Source organism: Schistosoma haematobium, chromosome 1 (genome assembly GCF_000699445.3).
Source record: "Schistosoma haematobium chromosome 1, whole genome shotgun sequence".
Taxonomy (NCBI): Eukaryota; Metazoa; Platyhelminthes; class Trematoda; order Strigeidida; family Schistosomatidae; genus Schistosoma; species Schistosoma haematobium.
Window position 1 is genome coordinate 59994241 of NC_067196.1, and position 23110 is coordinate 60017350.

Below are 23110 nucleotides of genomic sequence, written 5' to 3' on the forward strand. Positions count from 1 at the left end.
CTGTATCCTTATGCAATTGCGAGTGTATTTCGACACGCACTTACATGTTAATTTGTTTCTTTTCCCGGGATGACGGAAAAAGATAGAAAGTGACAAACAATACAATGAGTCAAAACTTTAATTGTACATTTTTTATTGTTATATTGTTCCATATAGCCCCTTGTGCCAAAGAAAGAAAACCAGATGCTACTGAACATAGCAAGCCATCAGAATAGTGTTTATCAAAGACATGGTTGCTGGGTGTAAACTTCTGGTTCATCGCGTCTTAGATTCATCACAACCCCTCCAAGAATGAATGAGCTATCGCAGCAAATAAACCCACAAATGAATGAACTTGTAAATCTTTGATATTTATACTGACCTCACAATTATAGCTGGACATATCCTAGTTAAAGATACTTGTTCACTCATCCGCACAAGATCACGAGAGAATGACGGCGACCATACCACGTTGAAAGCCCTGGTTCTCGTCCGTCCGCCTACCTTGGAACTACTGGTCAGACCGGATCAAATGCTTCTTAATGTATTGGCAACTTTCAAAATATATCATCGGACTCATTCATCTCTGACTTTTGACCCGACTGAGTTGTCTATTATGTATTAATGTCCTACAGACAAAACTTTTGTCAAACCCTGAATATTTGTAGCATCTTTTAGACAAAATGGTTTAGCAACATGATATAAGAGCGACCCCTTTTTGAGTATGAATCTCATACATTGAACAGTAAGTTAAAAATATAGACAGTCACTCGTGGTTGTTATCAATCCATTATCCAATGAAGACAAACTACAATGAGGAAATCCACGCATCAAGTAAACATCCCAACTATTTACAACAGAAATATTGTAAAGAATATTGAAAGGCAGATCATTCTGACAATTCAAAATCATGATATCTACTGCTCATAGTGTTATGTACCGTATTACTATAACAACCGAGAGGGTACGATTACGAAAGTTGACGGCCGTCGGTTCCAATGTATAAACTTGATTTGCCGATAGATACTAAAGAGGCAGCAGCGATTGAATTAAGAAGGAGAAGAGAGAAAGAGCGTCAAGCACGTATTTTTGACTCCCGTATTCGTCAAATTGGAGTAATTTCTAAAAGTTCATTGAATTCACTATGCTACAGATTGATGACGAAGCTCTTAAACATCAAGTGGAGGAGAAAAAACTTCGAGAGCTAGACGAGAAACAACGTGATTTAGCATATGGTAAATTGATAATTGTTTATTTATATGGGGCTTAGCTGCTGATGCAGCGCGCAACGACAAGATTGCGTGCTTATTTGAGAAACGACAACATGACGATGAGAGAGAACTCGCAAAGAATCTTAATGAATTCAGATCTGTTCATCAGCAGCCTGAGTCAAGAAGAGAATTTGACCTTTACGATCCCAATGCATTAAAGTTAGACCGTCCTGCTCGTGTTTCTGATGATGACCCTCGATGTGGCGTCGCCTCTCTTCAAAAGTTTGATGGTGAAGATTTGAATTTAAAGGCTAGAATGAAGTATCAACGAGAACAGTTACAAAACTGGTTTGACAGACAGATTGAAGAAAGGAATAGGGCCGAAAATGCTAAGAAGGAGGCAGACAGGTAAATATAAATCTATGTGCTCCTCGAGGAGTCAGTGAGGAGTGACTACTCCTTATTAGCTTTTTACTTATTTGGAGTTTTTTGTGAAAAAAGTGATCTTTTATGACCTTGTTATATGTCTGTGCACTAAAATTTTTAAATTTCTCTTCATTGTACTGAGGTCGTTTTTAGAATACTATAGTTTTTAGATTGAATGATTTTTTAGGGATTTTGTTTGGTTTCGAAGATGAGTTTTCATAAGTCACTCACACTATCTACACAACTGTTACACACAGGCAAAGATTTAACAGTCTTTTCCCTCGATATGCAACATTTTAGTGGTGTTCACATTTGTTGTAACACTAAATTAAACCTATATAACTCAATTCATCCAGGGACCACATGGCATTTTGAACATTTAGAAAGTATTGTGTGTTTTGACTTCGGTTAATTTGCAGTGAATCTGAACGCAAATCCAAATTCTTGCATGCTGTCTATTTCTTGTTTCAATCAGCGAAAGGCTTTTAAGTTATAATTTTTCACAAGATTTTCAGGAATTCTAAATTGGAGCTACTCTAAAGAAGATCTGTACAGCTCTCTCTCGTTTTGGTTACTTTTGCGAAGATAAGCCTGGTGATGGAAAAATTCGCTCTTCTTGATAATCCAGATAAATTTAGATTTAGGTTGAGAGATCGATTGTGTTTATACAAAGCATGATAAAAACCACTTTCTTACAAGGGTTCAATTAGTGTGATCTAGGTATTTTAACTATCACGTGATCAAATTCCAAGAGTAAGTAATAATTTATCCACCCTGATAAAATTAAATAATTTCAGTACGAAGGATTATGTTATGGTTTTCACATTTAGTCGATTGATGATGACGAAAAGACTGAATAAGAACTCGACTAGCAATATTCTTGAATATATATAAACAAGTAACTTAACCGACACGTACAGTACAGTCACAAAAGAATTGAATCGACGCAGCAGAAGTAAAGTAATTGTGATGCAGATCTTTCATTAATTATATTTTACTTATGTTAAAACTGTCACTACAATTACCAGCAGTTGTGTCGGAGCAGAAACAAATCCATGACTACGTTATGCACGTCTGTTTGACATTTTATTGATATGAGTTCAAACTGTCCAACGTGTCACCTAATCAACGTGTGCCAAATATTTATATATCAATAGAGTAATGAAATATAGTTAACAGTTAAATAAATAGATGGATAAACAATCAAAAGATACCGTAAGTATAGGCATTTTAATCGGTCACACGACTCAACACAAGTTAGTTGGATGAATTCAACGATCACGTTCTGTGTCGGGTCTTGTTCAAAATGAGTATAATGTCGTACGGAATTAACATGTCTCTTGCAAACTATACTGAACATTTCACAATGTGAAATGCAGTAATATAAATTTATTTAGGCCTAGTAATATGTTTTCAGTGATTTTTTCTTCATCAGCCGGAACGACTAGCTTGCTCATTTAAAGGTAGTCGCCTTTGTCTGTCAATCTAATGCCTAAGCCAGATTCCAGCACCAGAACAATATGAAAATCCATTCTAACTGAATTTTTGACTAACTAGTCGCTTTTTTGTTGGTAGTTAGCGATGTTTATTAATAGTGGTTATTACCAGAAGCGCTTTCTTTCGTTTTTGCATTTTATAATCAGCTACAGAATACTACAAGAAACAATTTACTAAGTTTTGTTAGCATGAGACCTCAATGTTTAAGGTCTTTTGAAACGTATATTGTCTGAAATAGATATATATATTTTGTCAACTCATTATTTTGCTTTGTACGAATTTAGCAACGTTTAAAAGCAAAATCAACGACGAATTACTCATTTAATTAATCAACTTGTTTGGTATGCCTTGAAAATTGAATAGCATCCCTTATAAAACAATTGCACAACCTAATATTCCTAGTGGTTTACAAGACATTTGCGTGGTGACATTCTGAGCAAAAAAGATCAACTTTAAACAGATGATTCGACTCTTTTTCACTTTAGTCTTGTTTTATCAGTTTAACATCTCAGGTAGTCTTATTTCATTCATGTAAAATTTAATCAGTTCGTCTTGCACTTGTGTTATAATGCCTAATAATACTGCAGTATTCAGGTTATTTTAGCTCTTCTCTCTGAAAACTTTATCGGTGACAGGAAGCCAAACAAAAGATAAACTAATAAAAACTTTTGATTTTGGGGACCACAGCCCTTGGTAATATAAAAAGCATTTAATTAGAAAATCTAAGTTCGACAACAATTTACCCGGCTGCTTTTTGTGAAATAAGTTGTAGTTACTCTGAAAACGTAGTAATTAAAATTGATAACCAATAGCAATTACCAAAAAACTCTTTGTGCGGATACAGTTTGTCGATGATTATTCATAGAAATTATTTCATCAACAGACATTATCAAATTAACTGCTTCGCCACCACTTGTTTGAATGCCCACAAACATGTGCGTTGCTATAGAGTTTCCTGCTTGTTAAGCCTACATATGTAAGCAGATAATCTGAAACATTTTGATTTTCAGTATTATATAGCCTAGTATCAACGGTGTACAATTTCACTTTGCTTAATTACAAGACCGTCTGATAACCAATTCTTTATATTTGTCAATAGACTATTAGATATACATTCATCAAGCATGAAAACTGGGTGTTTACTTTCTTCTGACTTGTATATCACTGGTTTAAATTAACCGCAAATAAACTAGACCCTACTACATTTTCGCCTATTTTACGCAGCAGAAGTAAGGAACACGTTATTGAATGAATATTAGTTGAAATATGAGCAGAACTACTTGGTCATTTCTATTTTTAGTAAGGTGATTCTTATTTTGAAATGTTTTAATTTTTTTCATCTGAATTTCGAAAACACCTAGATTGTATGATCTTAAAAGAAGAGAATTAGATCAACGTGCATGTGAACTTCAAAAAGCTGAGGAACAATGCCGACGAGCAATAAATGTAGCCATGCAGAGATATAACAAATTATTAAAAGAAGAAAGTGACCAAAAAGCTCTTCTAAAAGCCAAACAAACAGAAGATGACAATATGACAGAGATATGCAATGCAATATATGGTGATTTCCTTAGCGAGAATCCTGCTCAAGCAATATCTGCTTTTGGAACTAATCGAATAATTCCTGACCGTTACAAAGGAATGACACTTGAACAAATAAAAGATATTCGTAAATCTCAGGAGGAGCAAATGAAAGAAAGAGAGGTATCAGATTGGTTAGCAGTAATATTGAGTTTAAAGCATTCAAAATTCAACCAAACGTTCTTATAGGTTTTCTAACACATCGCTTTAGGAAGTTTACTGGTTATAAGCATTGAGGATGCGCTTTTGCTCAGCTCAACCTAGTGAGAAAATGGCTAAATATTATGCATTATGTTGTGCATTTAATGACAAAATTATTTTTATTCGTTAAAATAAAGGTAAATAGAGATTGCTTTGGTCACAAACAAAAACGAAACGGCACAAAATTTAAGAAATATATCAGATAACGTTTCATTCATTTTTCACGCAATATTATTTCAACAAATTCAAGTATATTTTACTGTTACAACTTACAAATATCCTGTTGATATTAGCCGTCTGTAACTGTTAATGTAAATAAAAGAACTTAAAATTATTAAATTTCTCATTCTTAAAGATCATTCTTTAGAACAAAAGTCAGATAAAACATTAGGTCATCATGGTTATCAACGCGAAAATGAATTTTTAACTTATCCTCCTGATAAGCACAGAAGATTAATGTTGCTGAAAATGTTTTAAAATAATAAGTTTTCAAGTTAGTTAGTTAGTCAATTTAAACAATGACCATTTCGAGATAAAAATAAGTAAGATTTGTAAATTCTCCCATTTACTAGTTAATTATTTGTTACTTTAAATTTATTACATTTATTATGGATTTGCATTCGAGTTTTTACATGAAACATGACCGTCGCCTGAAAGTTATCAGTCTACAAACGAGTTATTGGTATACAGTACTCAATAAATTAGACCAACATCTAATGAACATCTCTTATGTTTATTTATTTGTTTATTGAAGCGTCAGTTAGCAAGACAAAAGCAAGAAGATGAAGAATGGGATAATCAACTATTAAAATCATCTAGACTAGGCTTGTTAATAGAAAGAGAAATTGAACGATCCACACGTGAAATAAATCGAAAAGTAGCTGAAAAAAATCTTCAGCTAGCTCATGAACAGAAAGCTTTTCAAGATTACTTGAACAAAGAAGTAAGTTGTGAAGTCGTTTTTTAATGCATATAAAATTATCTTCCCTTCAATTCAAAGTTATAAAACGTTGATAATAAGATTATTTTTATCTATGGCTGCCTAAGTAACCATCATCATGATTTTTTGTTTTGATTGTTATCACAGTAATCAGTTAAAAAAGGACTTCTGCTGACCAAAAAACAAAATGGCACCTACTGGTGAAATGACTGTCTTCCAGTCTGAGCTGTACCATAAAATATAGACTCGTTTATTGAGTCTCTAGAGGTGATCCTCCTCTTTGATTAAAGGCCTTATGTTACACGGTTGAAATATTATGTTACTAGTACAATTTTTATCAATCATCACCCTCAAACTCCTATATTTGAATATTATTTCGCCATTACCACTCTTTGATTTCCTTTATACCGAACTAATTATATTCTCTATCATCATTAATTTTATTTCAAGTCGTTGTCGTTGATTTTCTTTTCTTGCTCTGGTGCAAAAAAGTAACTTGAAGCGATATATCGCACTTATATAAAATCTTGTGCGATTGGTTTTTTCTGTTAGATGGAATATTTTAGTGACTTTGTTGAACGCCTTAATATCATTTAAAATGAAAAATCTACATTTAAAATGAAATGATAGTTAAATCAAGGTATATAAATCAAACAAAATGAGAAACAGGAAAATGCAAAACGTTTTAAATTTTCCCGTTATAAATCTTTTGGTTGTATCAGACAATTGGTGTGAAAATGTATGACCAAAAACAAATTAAATATTAAGATATGTGTTATGAATAAACTTGGAAGAGAAACGTTTACAAGCCTACAAGGTGAATTAAATGACAAATAGTGTTGAGAAAAAGATTTCATGCATGTTATATATATATATATATATATATATATATATATATATATATCACTAAAGGATTGCAACTAGTATACCTCAGTTAAGAATGGGTTCCATGAGTATTTATCCTAAAAACGTCAGATTACGTTAGTAACCAAAGTATTGATCTTTTAACTTAATTCAACTTTATGAAAATAAAAAATAAAGGCGAATGTGAAAAAACGCATTTGACAAACAATTTTTCTGATGATTTTATATTCATCATTTTTATTTCAAGCCAAATTAAAGATTTAAGTTAACAACTCAATGTTATCATTCCCGAATGATCAAGATTCTCTTACATTTATCTAAATTTATTACTTATAAGAATGTCTATTTGTTTTACATTGAGTTCTTTTAAATGTGAAACTGTTTCACTTGTAATATAACATCGAAAATATATGATTTCTTTCATGTATCATTATCTATTATATTAAACTATGTTTCATTATATCTCTCATATTGCTAATATTAACATATCGGTAAGAATCCTGCCATATGAAACTTTTGGTTTTAGCAATTATATGATATATATATATATATATATAACCCTGTAAATTTCTAAAACAAAGCATTAAATGCATGTAATTTTAAAATTAATACTTTTAGATAGAAAAATGCAGAAAAGATGCAAAAATAGAAGGCAAACATTTTTTCCTTTTATTAGGGTGTGATCAGAGAGGTGATATATTATCATTTTAATTTAAGAGGACACATAATAGCACTGGTATTAGATATACTTACAAGTTTCTGTTCTATAGTTTTTAAGGAATAATTACTAAGTAAACATGAAATATTAAGATCTATACAATTAAAGTGTTTTATTTAGGTCATTTCAATATAATCAATTTTGCTGATGATTTTTTTGTATAGTCAGTTAAACCTTATTATCTATGGATAAAACAATTTAATTCTCACAAAGTATATTCATAACGTATTCAGCAATATTTTTTGTGGAAATTTTAGTAATTTAATAATTGAATCCATACGTCAGTTAATGCCAGACTACCATAGGAAATCAGTAAGCACTGGAAGGCCGTTTTGCCCTAGTATGGAACTCCTCAGTAGCGCGCATCCACGACCCGCCCTGCGGGATTCGAACCAAGGACCCATCAATCTCGTGCGCGAACGCTTAACCATTAGACCACTGAGCTGGCATCCAACGGTATTAATATCTAATTTCAACCAATTCACGAAAATGCTCCACCGTCTACCACTGTCTTCAGTGAGTTACTATCTCACAACAGACCTGGTTGAACTTCACTGGTCATAGCTTCTCACTAGAACTCCAAGAAATACCTCTCGAAGCCAATCACCAATGAGTACATGATGATTATTATAGAAGAGGGTTTTGTGGAGATTTTAGTAATCTAATAGTTGGATTCATGGATGCACACTGCTGAGGAGTCTTATACTAGGACGAAACCGCCATCCAGTGTTTCTAGGTCTCCTGTGGTGGCTTAGCTTCAACTGACTTATGAATTCAACTACTAAATTGAAAAAAACTTATTAATTGTTGAAATTTACTACTGAAAGAGTATGAACAGTAGGAGTATATGTATACAGATATATTTCTGATTACTCATAATTCATTATCAATACAATAAAATCGTTCAATTAAACGATAACTTGAGTGTTTTATAGATATTCGCTAAATGTTAAGATAAGGATCTTTTCATAACATAAAATGGCTGAAGTTGTTCATATGGATCACTTGATATCAACTCTATAGTCTAAAATTTTATAGCTAAACCCATAGATTTGACCATCCACAAAATCATAGGAATGTATCATTGGAAAGTTCCAGACAAAATGAAATTATTGTATAGCATGCCCTAGTTTTCTATTTAATATTATTTTGTAATGATTAACTATCATTATTATAACATAAATCTTAATATTAAATTATGCAATTACTATCATGTTTGTTTTAACTAAATTATTCATTATTTTCCATATTTTTTAATTGTAATCATTTTTCAGCTATATACAAATCAACCAACTGGTCATTATTTCACCCAATTCAATACTACATCACGTTAAAAAAAATAATAATAATATACTACTACTACCATCGATGAATATGTTATATTCCATATTGATCAAATTTTTCGAATAAAATTCTAGAAATAATAAACTTTCAAAATAATATTTTTAAAAGTTCAAAAGAAGTCATTTTATTTTACTTTATTTCAAACAAACAGTAACATTAATAGTAATGAATAAAATTGAAATCTATTGACAACAACATATTACAGCTATTTAAAAATGTTTAGGTATAAGAGTTACTAGGGATTGTTATTATTATTATTATTAGATTAATTAATTTGTTCAAAATTCAACATAATAAAAGCATCTATTCCTTGAAATATTCGACTCTTTTTTTAAAAAAATTCTTTACATTTAGTTCATTTGTTTGTTTTGTTAAGTCATTACAATCGTTTTACAGTTTTTTTTAAAATTTTTATTGATGTTTTCTACCAAATGCTTATAAGCGTTTTGATTATACTTTGAAGTGGACTTTAAATGGTAAATATTCATTTTGTTGTGAGGTAAACTTTTCATAATTTTCTGTTAGGGTAATTCTTGACTTCAAATCATTTTATGGTTTTGCGTTATTGTTAAGAATGGCAGATACATTTTTAGATGTACATATGTTTATAATGGTATTCGATCTAGCTCGTAGAAGCGTAAGGTTGCTTCGAATTCTATACTCAAAAGCGCTTAGGTATCCCAATTTAAAATATCTATCTTCTATGGAAAAAGATGTTCTATCGTTCGACTAACCGAAATCTGAAATTATATTATATGTTAACAGTTGTTTGAAGCATTTTGTTATTATCATTCTCAGATATGAAGCCAAAAACTGCTGTAGATATAACTTCAATGGATAAATGCTTCGTATAATCGAATTTAATGAAATAGTAAACCGATTGTCTATGAAGTTGTAGTCACTTTACATACATTTTATGAAATTACTGAACTAGTTGTGTGTTTCTATAAGTTCAACACTGATAGCTACCATTTCACCTTATTTGGGACATCGGCCATTATTTTAAACCTGATCATTCAGTCTCTTGAATTCATACTCTTTCCTTAAGTAACTCAATGTTTAAATTAATTATCCACTATCTCTTAGGATCAGTAGAATTGGTAAGTCATTAATATCATGGCAACCCAACTCGATTTGGCCAAGTAAATATTTTCATTTGAGTACAAGTCACCGTGACTTCCCTTCATTTATTTAGACAATACAGTCTAATAATAGCGTTTTCTCATGAACTCACATTGAATATTATTTCTTAGTAGGTATCAAAATATTTAATCAACAAGTTTGAAAGACCACAACTTTATAAATAGTTACAGTATATAACCTAATCAAATACATCTATGATCTGTGATAATGGTCAACTATGGCAAATTCCTTACTAAAAATAAGAAAGAACGGTTAAATGAACAAAGTTCTATTAGTTGATTTATCCAACAACAAAGTGAATTTTCTTTTAAGATTACTTGAAGCAACAAAATATTTCCAATGTAATTAAACGAGTATTAAAATCGGAATCTTACGAGTCCGAATTCTTGCTACTAGCTAGTGAGAAAAAATTTATCTACGGTAGGCAGTTATATCAGTGAAGCTACTGATGACCTGTTATTGGATTTCGGTCCCACATTAAGATTAGTCAGGTTTTCAGAACTTAGTTTCTAATTTATGGTAATTCCATTGTTTGAAGTATAGACCATACTACTGTTTAATTCAGTGACAAAAGTAAACGTGGTTCATTCTTATCAATAAATATTTGAGGACTGATGTGTTCGTACAGATGTTTAAAATTTGAGACTTTCACTGCATTGCATACTTTATTAGATACTGTGTAGAATATTTTAGTAAACGAAAATCACTGGTCCTTATAGTCTCACTAACTGTCGTTAATTTCAGTCTTTACCACTAATTACACCAGTGATGTGAAACTGATCACGATGATTTTCTACTTAGAATAAGTGGGCGAATTCATCTAAAATTGTAAGAAGCATCCATCTATCAGTTACTTCATATAGTAAGAATTATTTTCCATGTAGATCAGGACTGAATGAACATGTCCCAACAATCGGAATACCAAGAAAAATTCTCCTTACGTAGCCTCTAATGTTGCGCAGAATAGTCTATTAAAATATAAAATAAATTACAAGAATTGTGATAAGAACTGGTATTTTTAGAAGCTAACTTTAATCCCTCGTAGGTTGTTTTTTGATTGGTCGCTGTACTACTAACAAATGAACAGTAGTTTATATTTTATTTGTTTATATATATACCTGAAGTACTTTTACTAACTACATAACTTGCTGCAATTACTCTATAATCTCATGCGATTATGGTATCAATTCTACAGTTGAATAGTTTTTTCCATCCTTCATCGCTCAATACTTCGTATAATCCCATTTAAACCGACCTTTCTTTTCCTGAAACACAGTATATTATAAATTACCGTTAATCCCCGTCATATCTTCTAGACATTTTAATTTTATCCACATTGTCAGCTTAGAAACTCACTGACTGTTTGGGCGTACTTTCGGATGTGTCGATAGGATAAAGAGAATTCGGCTTTAGGAATCTGTAAATTCATGATCTTTTATTTATTCCTCATAATAATAAAGTACTAACAGAAAAGTTTTGGCTTATAGTTTCAGTCCTGGAAGTGTAACAGTTATCTAAGCGTTTTAACTCTCAAAGATTGTAGGCCACCGACCAGGATTATCACAACTACATTTTCCCAGACTCCCCCGTCCGATTACTGTCAATCGCTACTCATTTTTATGTCTATCTCCAGTTCTCGACTCATTGTATTACTTGGTCTTCAACTTTTCCTTTTAACTTTATTATTCCAAGTTAGAACTTCCTTCCCGATTCGAAATGATGTTTCCCATGACATATGTCCTATCCACCTTCAACGTACCTTCCTAATTTCTTCAACTGGAACCTGGTTTGTTCTCTTCCACATTAGGCTGTTGTTGATGGTATCCGGTCAGCGGACACTCAGTAATATACGTGGACGATTGTTTATAAATACTTGTACCTTTTTGATGATAGTTGTGGTAGTTCTCCAAGTTTCAGCTCCATACAGTAGAACTGTCATGACGTTAGTATTGAAGATTATGACTTTGATATTAATTGGCAGTTATTTTGAGTTCCATGTGTTCTTCAACTGTAAGAATATCACTCTTGATTTGCCTAGCCTTACATTTATATCTACATCGAATCATTCCCGTTCATCAATGATGCTGACCAGATACGTGAAAGTTTCTACGTGTTTCGGAGCTTTTACATTACGTAAAATTGAGTTGACGTTCTCCGTGTTGTATTTCAGGACCATGCATTTATCTTTGTGTATATTGAGGACTACTGTTGTACAGGCTGCTGTTATGTCAACTGTTTTCACCTGTTATTGTCACTCTGTATTGCATCTGTGAAGTTTGATGAAACGGCGGTTCACCAATATGTTGAGGCTAATGTCCTCTATATCTGACTCCAATAAATAATATCCCGTAAACTGAGTATTTAATGCAGGCTAAATCTCCTGGTAGAATTATGGATTTTACGCGAGATTATTCAAAAGTCCGAACATCAGTTGTAGAGATAATTTATTGTTAATGATTAATAAAAATCCTCAAGTGTACAGCAACCAAGCACATGGTGAAGCCAAGTAAAAATGATGCGCAGTGGAGATGACTGGTAAGCCAACTCGCCTTTAGTCAAGCATTACTCAATATTTATAGTCAAACAAAATAAAGCTATAGACATGTGATTAATGGGATAAGAAGGGCACACACATATGCGCTCATATAAAAAGTCTAGATTGATAAGCGAATAAATAACAAGGTCAAAGTATGGCTCAAGTAGAATGAATAGAATGGGATGTCCGAAAGTTAGAATACAGTATATGGGCTTAACATAATAACTGACACTACAAGTTGCATCCAGGCTGTTCATTGTATTCCTTACTTCTCTTACATGTGTGGGCCTATATAATCTGGTTGACCACTAGAAGAAATAGAATGAAATGAAGCAGTCTTGACTGACACTGATCCTCAATTGCAATGCAAATGTGAGGTGTACTGACAGCACGATATTGTATCTAATGAATTGCATATGATGTTGATGATCTCCTCACATATATCATAATGTCGAGGAAGATTCCATAGTTATCTCCTATCCACGTTGTTAAATGCTTTCTCATAGTCAGGGACGTTGATGTATAGTGACGAGTTCCATTCAATCGATTGCTCAGCAATGATTTGTAGTGCCACAAATTGCTCTGTGCACGATCAATCCTTACAAAATCAAACCTATTGGTCATGACTTTGTGCGTCTACTGAATCTTTCATCCAGTTCAACAACACTCCGTTGAAAACCTTTCCTGGTACTGACTGTAGTGTGATGTCTGTATAGTTCTCACACTCGCTCATATCTCCTTTCATCTGTATGTTGATGAGTTATCATTCTTTCCATTCTGCTCTATTTGTTCCTCCCTATTCTTGTTGAAGAGAACCTAAAATATCTTTGCATTTAATTCTATGCATAATTTCATTGATTCAGCTGTTATGTTGTCTGGTACTACCAACTATCCAAACTTGATCTGTCCGATGACAATGCTGGTTTCTTCGTTTGTTGATGGAGTGGCACCTATGAGAATGTCTGTGTATGTTGCTTCGATGTTGGTGTGTTCAGTGGAGCTGGTCTATTCAACAGTTTCGCAAAGTGTTCTACCCATCTGTTCGTCTGTTGTTGGATTTCAGTGATTGTCTTGCCTTCTTTGTCATTCACTGGTCTCTCTGGTTCACTATATCCCCCTACTATATTCTTCGTTGTGCCACATATTCCATTCACTTGCTCATTTTCCCACTGTCATTACTAGGTCTTCTACATATTCCTAATTGTCGACTCTACTAATATTACTACTACTACCACTACTTACTCCTTACTCACTTGTTCGCTTCTGTATATTCTGTCTGTATTTTCGCATTTCCTGCTCTTGTTCAACGTTTGTTGATTGCTGTCTTCTTGTTTATTTGCTTTCTTATATATTCCTCAAGGTATCATTCGAGATCGATTCTGTATGATGATGCTACTTGCAACTCAACACCTCCTCGTATGTTGAAGCTATTGCTTTTCTTATCTCTTTCGAGTTTACTCCATGATAATTTACTCTTCTTCGTGTAGATCTTGTAAAGCCTGAAAACTGTTGTTGAGAGCTATTCTGAATTCAATGAGTTTGTCAGTATTTTGAAGGAAGACTCCATTGAACTTCTGTAATGCTGTTTCAACAGTTGTCCAGTGCCTCGATAACTTCGAATTCATCTTGGCAATCACCAGGTAGATTATGATGATGTGAAGCAATGTAGTTGCTCCTCTCTTCGTTCTCATGTCTTCCACTGTCCTTTGAATTTTTTATTGACGCAAATGTGATCAACCTGATTTCCTGTGATGCGATACACTGAGACCAATGTGGTTTGTGTATGTGTTTGTGAGAGAATATAGTGTCACCTAAATCATTTTGTTAAAGACACATAGATCATCAAATCTGTCACCATCCACGTTCCTTTCTGACAGTCAGTCCATGTATTCCGAAGATATTTTCATACCCAATGTTGTTCATTTCGACCTTAGAACATCATGATGTGCAGGTGGTTTCCTATACACTTCTCGACGATCGCCTACAACCTCTCATTAAACCGACCGTTGTCATGTTCATTGCTATAATTGGTTGGTGCATATGATCAGACAACATTCATCGTGATTCCCTTGATCCGTGTTTTGAAGAATGATTTGCTGATTGTGAATCCATGAGATTTCGATGGTGTAAGTGCTTTCCGTACTTCTCTGGACATCATCAGTGCAACTCCGTGTGTGTGGTAGGCACTTTCTTCTTTATGACTAGTGTACAACAGCTCTTCTCATGAATCTTATCTCATCTGTCCGGCTACAGTCTAATAGGTTTCACTTATTTGTAGAAACAACATTTTTCATCTAATCATTTTCGCTGCTAATTGAATGACCCCCTTGGTCTTTCTCATTACGTTGACATCTCATGTGCCCATGTTAATTGTTGTTCATATTGTTGGAAGAAGCGTCGACCCCGTGACATGCGCAGAATTTCGGCTTTCACCTTGAGGCATCACAAGTTTTCTCAATGCACAACCTTCAACTTCGAGGGCAGAGTCTAAATGGTTTGAATTAATTATTCTGATTAATGTGTTTTAAGAAGGTTGAATTCTACGGATGCGGTTGCTGAACACATGTCCAACCCTCTTTTTTATCTGGACAAGCAAACCTCAGTAACATTAAACGGGCTACAGTCGGAGTTTTTGGGACTATAAAGCTTAGGAAAATTCTAACGACACTGATTAAGTTTCGTTTTTTACAAGGAAATGTCTCCGTTAGACAATACTGTTTTATAATAAAATTGGATCAATGCAATCCAGGATAAGTGCCTCTACAAATTTATGATCTATCAGCTGAATAATTCTGTATTCTAGTGTGAAATAAAATACAAAATTTTCAACCGGAAAAACCGTTTTAATCTCCTTCCAGTGGAGTAACAAGTGACAAAAGTTGTTAGAGAATTATTATTGTCTTTTCTAAAAGTGAATTAACCATTCTTTTGTCGAAACATAGAGTTCATGTATAGATATTATGAATTTCCTGGGAACTTCAATTGAATGAAATTAGGAAAAGACGTTGGAAGTGAATAGAAAATTTATTACGGTAACCAACAAACTGCATCACAAGGCAAACGCTTACCTGAAATCCTGAAGGAAAATAGAAAAGAAGAAGGCCAAAGAACACATTGCGTCGGGAATTATAAGCAGACATAAAAAGAATGAATAACAACTGGAAAGGATTGCTCAGGACAGAGTTAGGTGGAGAATGTTGCTAGACGACTTATGCTGCACCTCGAGTGGTAACAGGCGTAAGTAAGTTATCTTAAATCTAGGTAATTTATTCTAGAAACATAGAACCATCTTTAAGCAGTTAATTTTGTTCATCCAACAAATCTCTAGTTAAATATATTCTTTGCAACACTGTTGTAAATAAACTCAGCAAACTGCTTTATACCACATGAGGTACTTAATTAAACTAGTTTATATAAATTATTTACTTGAAGTAAAATATTTACTCACATTTATGTGTTTGATTCAGATGCTTTTGTTTCTTTTTAACTTAATTTGTAGGTCAATTTCATCATAAATTAATGTTAGCTAATTAAATGCTGAAAGACCATTAAAATAAGTATTTAATATTATTTATTTTGAAATATAGTGATTATTCAACAAAGGTAACTTCCTTTTCAGTAACACTATTTATTGAAACTATACAATCTCATAAAGTTAGAATGCGTAAGCCTCTAATGAAACAGATAATAAGTCATTTACGAAGTGTTTAAAAGTGTTTCGTAGCGTCAAAAAAATTATCCAATATTTCAATTGGTAGTATGAAGTAGTGAGGTGACAACAGAACAAGGAAGCAAGATAGATTTCAAATTAAAACTCTTAATAAAGGAAAATATGTAAAGGGAGATTAAAACTCCTAAAACCCGAAAGCACTTATAATTAGGGCCTGGGAATTTCGATTGTGAACGTTCGGATCTCATATGAACTGAAGAGTTCACAGAGTTTCTTCTATGCATAGATTTCAGATCTGCTCTTCCTTTGAGACTTTACATATAATTTCAAAGGCTACTTCTGGTGAGGCTACATAATCAGAATTGGCTGAGAGTTCAAGATCACAACTACTGATTATTTAACATTAGCCTTAGGACACGCATTCAAAGTACTGTCCAGAAATGAGTTTGGAGAGAACTGCTATGTTCGAAGAGATTACGAGTTCACCTAATCTGCGGATGAAACGAAGACTAAGTGACACAATGACCGAATCATCTAACTATTCCGATGCGTCCCAACCCCGCTGACCAGAGTGAGACGTCCAGGTTCAAATAGGGAAACATATTACACAAGCAGCCAGAAGCACGAACAACAACAATAAGCAAAACCAAAGCATATATATGCAGCACAAACATATCATTGGGAAGTGTTACAAAATAGCATACAAAAGGCGACAACGAACGAATAGCATCTAAGGTTCTTCCAAGTGGTAAATACGACATGAAGGTGAAAATGAGTGTTTTGGCGCGAAAACAATAAATTCACATTTTTAAAATATAATTACAAAAAGAAGGCATTTACCCAGTGAGTTCTGGGGATCTAACATCCCCAACAAGAATAGACATTGTTCACCCAGAATAACTCACTTCACAAGAGTAAGTAAATTGACAAATTCATATTTGGGTTGACCAAAACCAGAAGATTATCCTTGAATCGATTGTCCACTGACAAAAGTGCTATGCAGAACAAAAGGTCTTTCATACTGATCTTGACAATCAATTTTTAAAATCGCTGCAACAAATTCATCTCTAAATGTTCATAAACATGATCTTCCTAGATACTTTGTCTTCTTTCAATTTTTCTGCAGGGTTCCATATTTATTTCAAGGAACCTGAAAATGCAACCGCTTGTTTGTGGGGTTGTCTTCCCTGACATAACCACACTTTCCTACATATTTCTATATTTTCCCTAATGTCCTATTTCTATCTTTTGTTCCTTTAATCATTTCTACTTTTCATGAAATCTTCCCTATCTTCCTGATTTATTATATTCAAAAAATTCCACGGATTTCACTAATTGTATTCAACTTGTTACTGTCACAATTAATTTTGTTGTTATCATTATTATTTCTTCAGTAACTTCCTATTATCATTTAAAATGATCTTTAACAATCTGTCTGATACACTACAGTATGATCGCTTGTTTTGTAGTTGAATGTAATAACTAGTCCATTGAACAACTAACATTATCCACTTCAATAAATTAAAGGGGTTGTTGAAATTTGCTAGTTTTTTTTGTTAGATTACATCACGAACTGATCATAGTTAGAAAAGACAATCATTAAGAAGAAAACACTGGACATCTATTTAGACTTAATTTGGAACTCTCCAGCGGGATAACTGATGAATATTGCTGAGAATTACTCTGAATTATCGAAATGAATTTCTAAAATTGAGGATTCTCTGCTTGTGAGTATAATATTAAAATAAATCTGTTATATTTTAAAGGCTGATTTCTTGATATACCGCGTAAAACAGAGCACTAGAACACCAAAACCCCTCCAAGTCGCAAGAAGACAGAAGACTAAGGGAAGGAATATTGTTCCAACAGTGTTCATTATAGTACAAAATTGTCAGGTATTTATAGTTTTTAGTAAGAACGAAATAATCATTACAGTCCACCAATTCGCGTTCATGGGGTTATTAGCATTGACCAATCAGGAGGCTACACGTTGGAATTCTAGAATATTCTTCTGAAAGGTGATTGGATGGAATATCTTCGGCTCCTTCTGAGCCTCCTACAGCTTCGTCGAGTTCACCCGTGGTCCGTCTTCACAAAATCACTCAACAATATCAATCTGAAGTGCTTTAAGTTTATTGATGTCTAACTGTTGAGATTAGAAATATTTGTTAATCATTCATAAATTCATAGAATCTGAACTAGATTTATTCTTCTCAATAAGTTTATCATCGTATTCACTAACTGTTAACTACAGTAGAAATGTTATTTACTCAAGAGAACGTTTTACTCAAGTCTACATGTGTTTTACAGATCTTATCGGTTAATTTACTGATTTATAATATTTATAATTAAAATGATTTTAAATAGGTGAATTATATCAATTTCCATGGTGACTTCAATCTCCAAACTAAATCAGTTATATAAGTATTATGAAATTTAATAGATTTAAAACTCAGGTTTATACATAGAAACGGTATAACCTAAAAATAATCCATTCTACTTGTTTTTTAGGGTGTGTTCAATATTCAGTTAGAACGTGAAAAGAACAATGATGTATCTATTGGATAATAATTAATAAAAATGGTCTTTTGTTAATGTATTAAGTTCATTTTTACAGGAATAAACTGGTTATATTTTAACAAAAGAATCTTAATTCAATTGAAATACGAATATACGTATAAGAATGAACTTAATCCCTTTGAAACTAAACTCTTAAAACATCAAGAGGAAAATATTTTATTTGAAATAGCTATTGATTGGGAACTATGATAATTACCATGTTTAAAAAGAAATAAGGAAAAATCTATACACATTTATCTAAACTTCACTAACTAAAGTATGTTAAACATTTGTTAATAATTATATTTAGATCGATAACTGTAGTTTTGGGTAATGTGCAGCTGATGAGAAACTGTGAAATAGAATGAATTCCTTTTATTCCGCAAACCTTGTTATTCTTGTTTTGTTTATATTCAAATTTGTTTACTGACCAGATAAGTAAATTAAACATAACTCTGTACAATTTTCTTACGATTTCTGTATCAACGGTTGAACCTGTTACGGATATAATAAATACTCATCAAAAGTCCTACATTCTTCCTTACATCGATCAGTCTCATTCCTTTTTCAGTTACATAGGAGTAGGTGATTAGTCATATTAGCGTGATATAACAGGTAGCTATACAAGTATTTCATCAATTTATAACACGATTGTAGTCATGAAATCAAGTATATGAACAATCGATAGCTAAAGAATGCTCAATGTACGATGAGGACATGAAGGAAACTATGGGAAAAATGTTTGCATACATGAAAAAATCGTAGAAATTTTCTTTATATTATGAAGATAAAATAAATCTTTCAATCACGAATATTAATTGAACATTAACATCTGACCAATTTTACTTGTTAGTTTTTCATTATGGGTGAACGAATAATTTATCTTCTCATCTACCTTATTCTTGATAAACTACCTTGATTACGTGGCACCTCATTTAACAAGTGGTTAACCTTAAGATTTATGTAAATGTGAGATCTGTCCTCGAGAGATATACAATTCTAGTTTTATTTATCATGAAAAAGTATCCTCAAGTATACAAATTTATCTAAAAATATTATTCTTATGAAAGCTATTCTAATCATAACAAATCACCAACTGAATGTTTCAATTGTTGAGTCTAGCGTAATTTCGATTATTAGAATTACCTGTATAACAAACCATCCCAGATAAAGATGAATCCTAAGATAGGGAGAGAAAGATATGCATATAAATTTTACCACTTAAAAACGATATGTGATAGTGAGTCAGATGAAAACAATATTCTAGAAGAAATCACCACGACAGTAGATTTTAGTTCGACTAGTGATACTTTCTCTAATCGTGAGATTTAGTATAATTCAAAGGCATCGCTAACTAAAAAACAAATTCGTTAATTGTATTCAGTGTTATTTGTTGTTTCATATAATTTCAGTCTAGTTTAGACATACTCAGTCATTTTCTCAAACGTACTTTGATAGCGTACATTTCAGATACATAGTTACAATAGTTCAGTGCTAATTAAATTATGCGGCCAATATCAATCTTGTATATACTCGGTTACGATACAATAAAAGTTCCACAACTATTATTATTTTACTGTTGTAATAAGGGGTTTATCAACCTTTCTTTCCGTTTACAAATATCATGTTATAAATGGACAAACATAATTTAGAAGTCACCCAGAAATTTATTTGTGAATTTACAAGTACTTAAGAAACCGATCACATAGGAATGGCTTAAAGAAAGGTATCCTCAAGGTTTTATGAACATATTCCTCATAATCTGTTTTTGAAAGGAAGTGAAATGCTCATAATTCTTATCACTAGGCACCAAGTGGATAGTAGACATAATGTAAATAGCACGAAATTACTTAAAATAACAAAGAAGCAACACATGACGGTTTTACTTTGCTATTAAAGAGGCTATCGCCTTCAAAGGCTTTTCAGCTGACCTTTGTACACAGAAAGAAGGGGGAATAAAACACTCATTACTACGGCAAAACAATCATAGTGGCGTAACGTATTTGTCTACTACATAATCTGTCTATTTTATTTGTATAGGTTTGCGTCTAGCCAGAAGGTACTTTGTGAACTAGGGGAGCATGCAGAGTAGCGTGAGTGATGAGAGCTGCAAAAGAAAAGAAAAGGTAAGTCGACAACCCAGCAAACGCATAAAATCCACTGACATTTAGCAACGAAAGTAATCGACAACATTAAGAAATAAAACAAGTCTCAAATTAAGACAATCTTGGAATCGAAACCAGAAGCAAATAGTTCAACACGCTACATATCTTACATCTCAATATTCCACTAAAATTCGTTCATGACGCTAATTATAGTTTTATTTCAATTAGTTAGCTTGATTACGTAGTCACTCATTCGCTAGACGTTCTGAGTTAGCCTTCTAATTAGTACTTATTAATTGTAATCAGTAAGGTTTGTAAAACGTGTGCTCTATCATATAAATAAAAATAAAAGTCGAATGTTTGCTGAATGTTCAATCGTATTATCTCTACTCATGTGGATATTATTCAATGAAACAAAACCCCTTGCAACTGTAAACATTTCACAGTGATCCTTATATAGGTATCATATAAAATAGGTATGACTTTTAACGTTTATAACATTTTTTATTTGACCTGAGATCGAATTCTGAGTTTTCAGAATTCATTAAACATCGATTCAGGTTACGTTAATGAATCTAATGTGTGTATATAAATTCATCTGGTTTGTTGGTATTATAATTTTGGTAGATATATTTTAATCAGTTTAGGGTTATGGAGTTTTGATTGAGATCATGAGTGCATCACTGTTAGACCACCACTGGAAATCCGAAAGAACTAGACGGCCGTTTTGTTCAAGTATGGGACACCCCAAAAGTGCGCATCGAAAATCCCGCACACGGGATTCGAAACGGACGTCCAGTGTTTCTAGGTTTTCAATGATGGTGTAACATTGGTCCATTTATGATCTCAATCAAAATATACTTTTGTTAACCCATAAGTGATTGTTGAATATTTCATGCAATTGGTTCCCTTTACTAACTTGAAAAGAGCCAAAACAACAATTGAGGTAGAATGATATTAATTCATTATACTTCATGTTTTCTCATTAGCTGCTTACAACCAGAGATGTTCATTTTAAAAATGTAACATTGAGGTAAGATATAATGTGAAACAATTGACACGTGATGGAGTTCAAAAACATAAAAGTAGACTGTTGAGGCAGTAATTAAATGAATTCTCGAAACTGATAAGGTTGATTGTGATAATAACAGTTGTGAAAAGCTCACATAAGATTTAAATCATTTGAAAATAGAAATGAAAGACAAGTAATGGTTAGTTAGTAATTGTCTAGAATTAAAAAATTAATAAGTTGCGTAATAATTAAACAGGATTTGAAGAGTTTACATAAGTGAATGAGAAAAAAACCGGTGAATGGAAAGATGATTTTGTTGTACATAAAATAAAAATTAGTGAATCCTCAAAGTTTATGATCAGGTTAATCTTTATGATATCTTTTTAACAACATAATACATTTAAAGAATGAGTTTAATTATAATCGTCTAGTGTTTCTCGGATCGGTGAAAAATAAGATAACTATGTCAACGAACATGGTGATTCAGCTTAAATTTTTCAGCGGATTAACAACATTTTATTAATGACCATGAGTAAATTAGATAGTCACAAAAACAAGTAATTCGACAACGAAATTTGAAACAAAAATTTTCGGAATTATTTGCATATCCTAAAAAGAGGTGTCCTGAAAGTTAGAGCAGGCACCCAAGTTTGTTCTTAAGTGTAAAATATGAAGGTTCTTTTTTTAATGTAACTTATGCTAATAACGAATCAGTAAAATCACAATACATCTATGCTGTGATTCAAATTTGAAAAATGTTTGAAAAATCTGTTTGAAATAAACTTAATTGTTTTAACGGTATCATAGAACGGTGAGGTGTTTCAAATATGAAGGTAAGTTTTATTGGAAACTTGCGTTGGTTGAAAAATCACTCAAAATCACATGATACTGGATAGTATTTTCGTCCTAATTTAGGTTTCAGAATAGTTCAAAAATGATGTTAAAGAATTGAACCTAAAATCCTCAGGTCCCAAGGCGAACATGTAACCATCCAGCTAACACATAACAGTTCAGTGATTGACATTCTAACTTACTTACTTACATTCACCTGTTACTCCTTGTGGAGGAGCACAGGCCGTCCACCGGATCTCTCCATCCAACCCTTTCCTGAGCAATCCTTTCCAGCTCTTTCCAGTTCCCATTCATCTTTTTCAGATCTGCTTCGATTTCCCGACGTAATGTGTTCTTTGGCCTTCCTCTTTTCCGCTTACCTTCGGAATTACAAGTTAGAGCTTACCTCATGATGCAGTTTGGTGGTTCCCGTAATGTATGTCCTATCGACTTCCATCGTCTTTTGCTAATTTCCTCTTCAGCTGGAAGTTGG

The 23110-nt window shown here is 32.7% G+C and overlaps 1 protein-coding gene across 1 annotated transcript; it reads left to right on the top strand.

Annotated features, from left to right (window-relative positions):
• Nucleotides 1-977: 977 nt before the first annotated feature.
• Nucleotides 978-8754, top strand: RIBC2 (Protein Tax-1; the record flags this gene model as incomplete). Its single annotated transcript, XM_012941191.3, has 6 exons — nt 978-1094; nt 1133-1214; nt 1250-1598; nt 4475-4817; nt 5650-5838; nt 8692-8754. 6 exons carry the CDS (start codon nt 978-980, stop codon nt 8749-8751), a joined length of 1140 nt encoding a protein of 379 aa, XP_012796645.1. The 3' UTR covers nt 8752-8754.
• Nucleotides 8755-23110: the final 14356 nt, after the last annotated feature.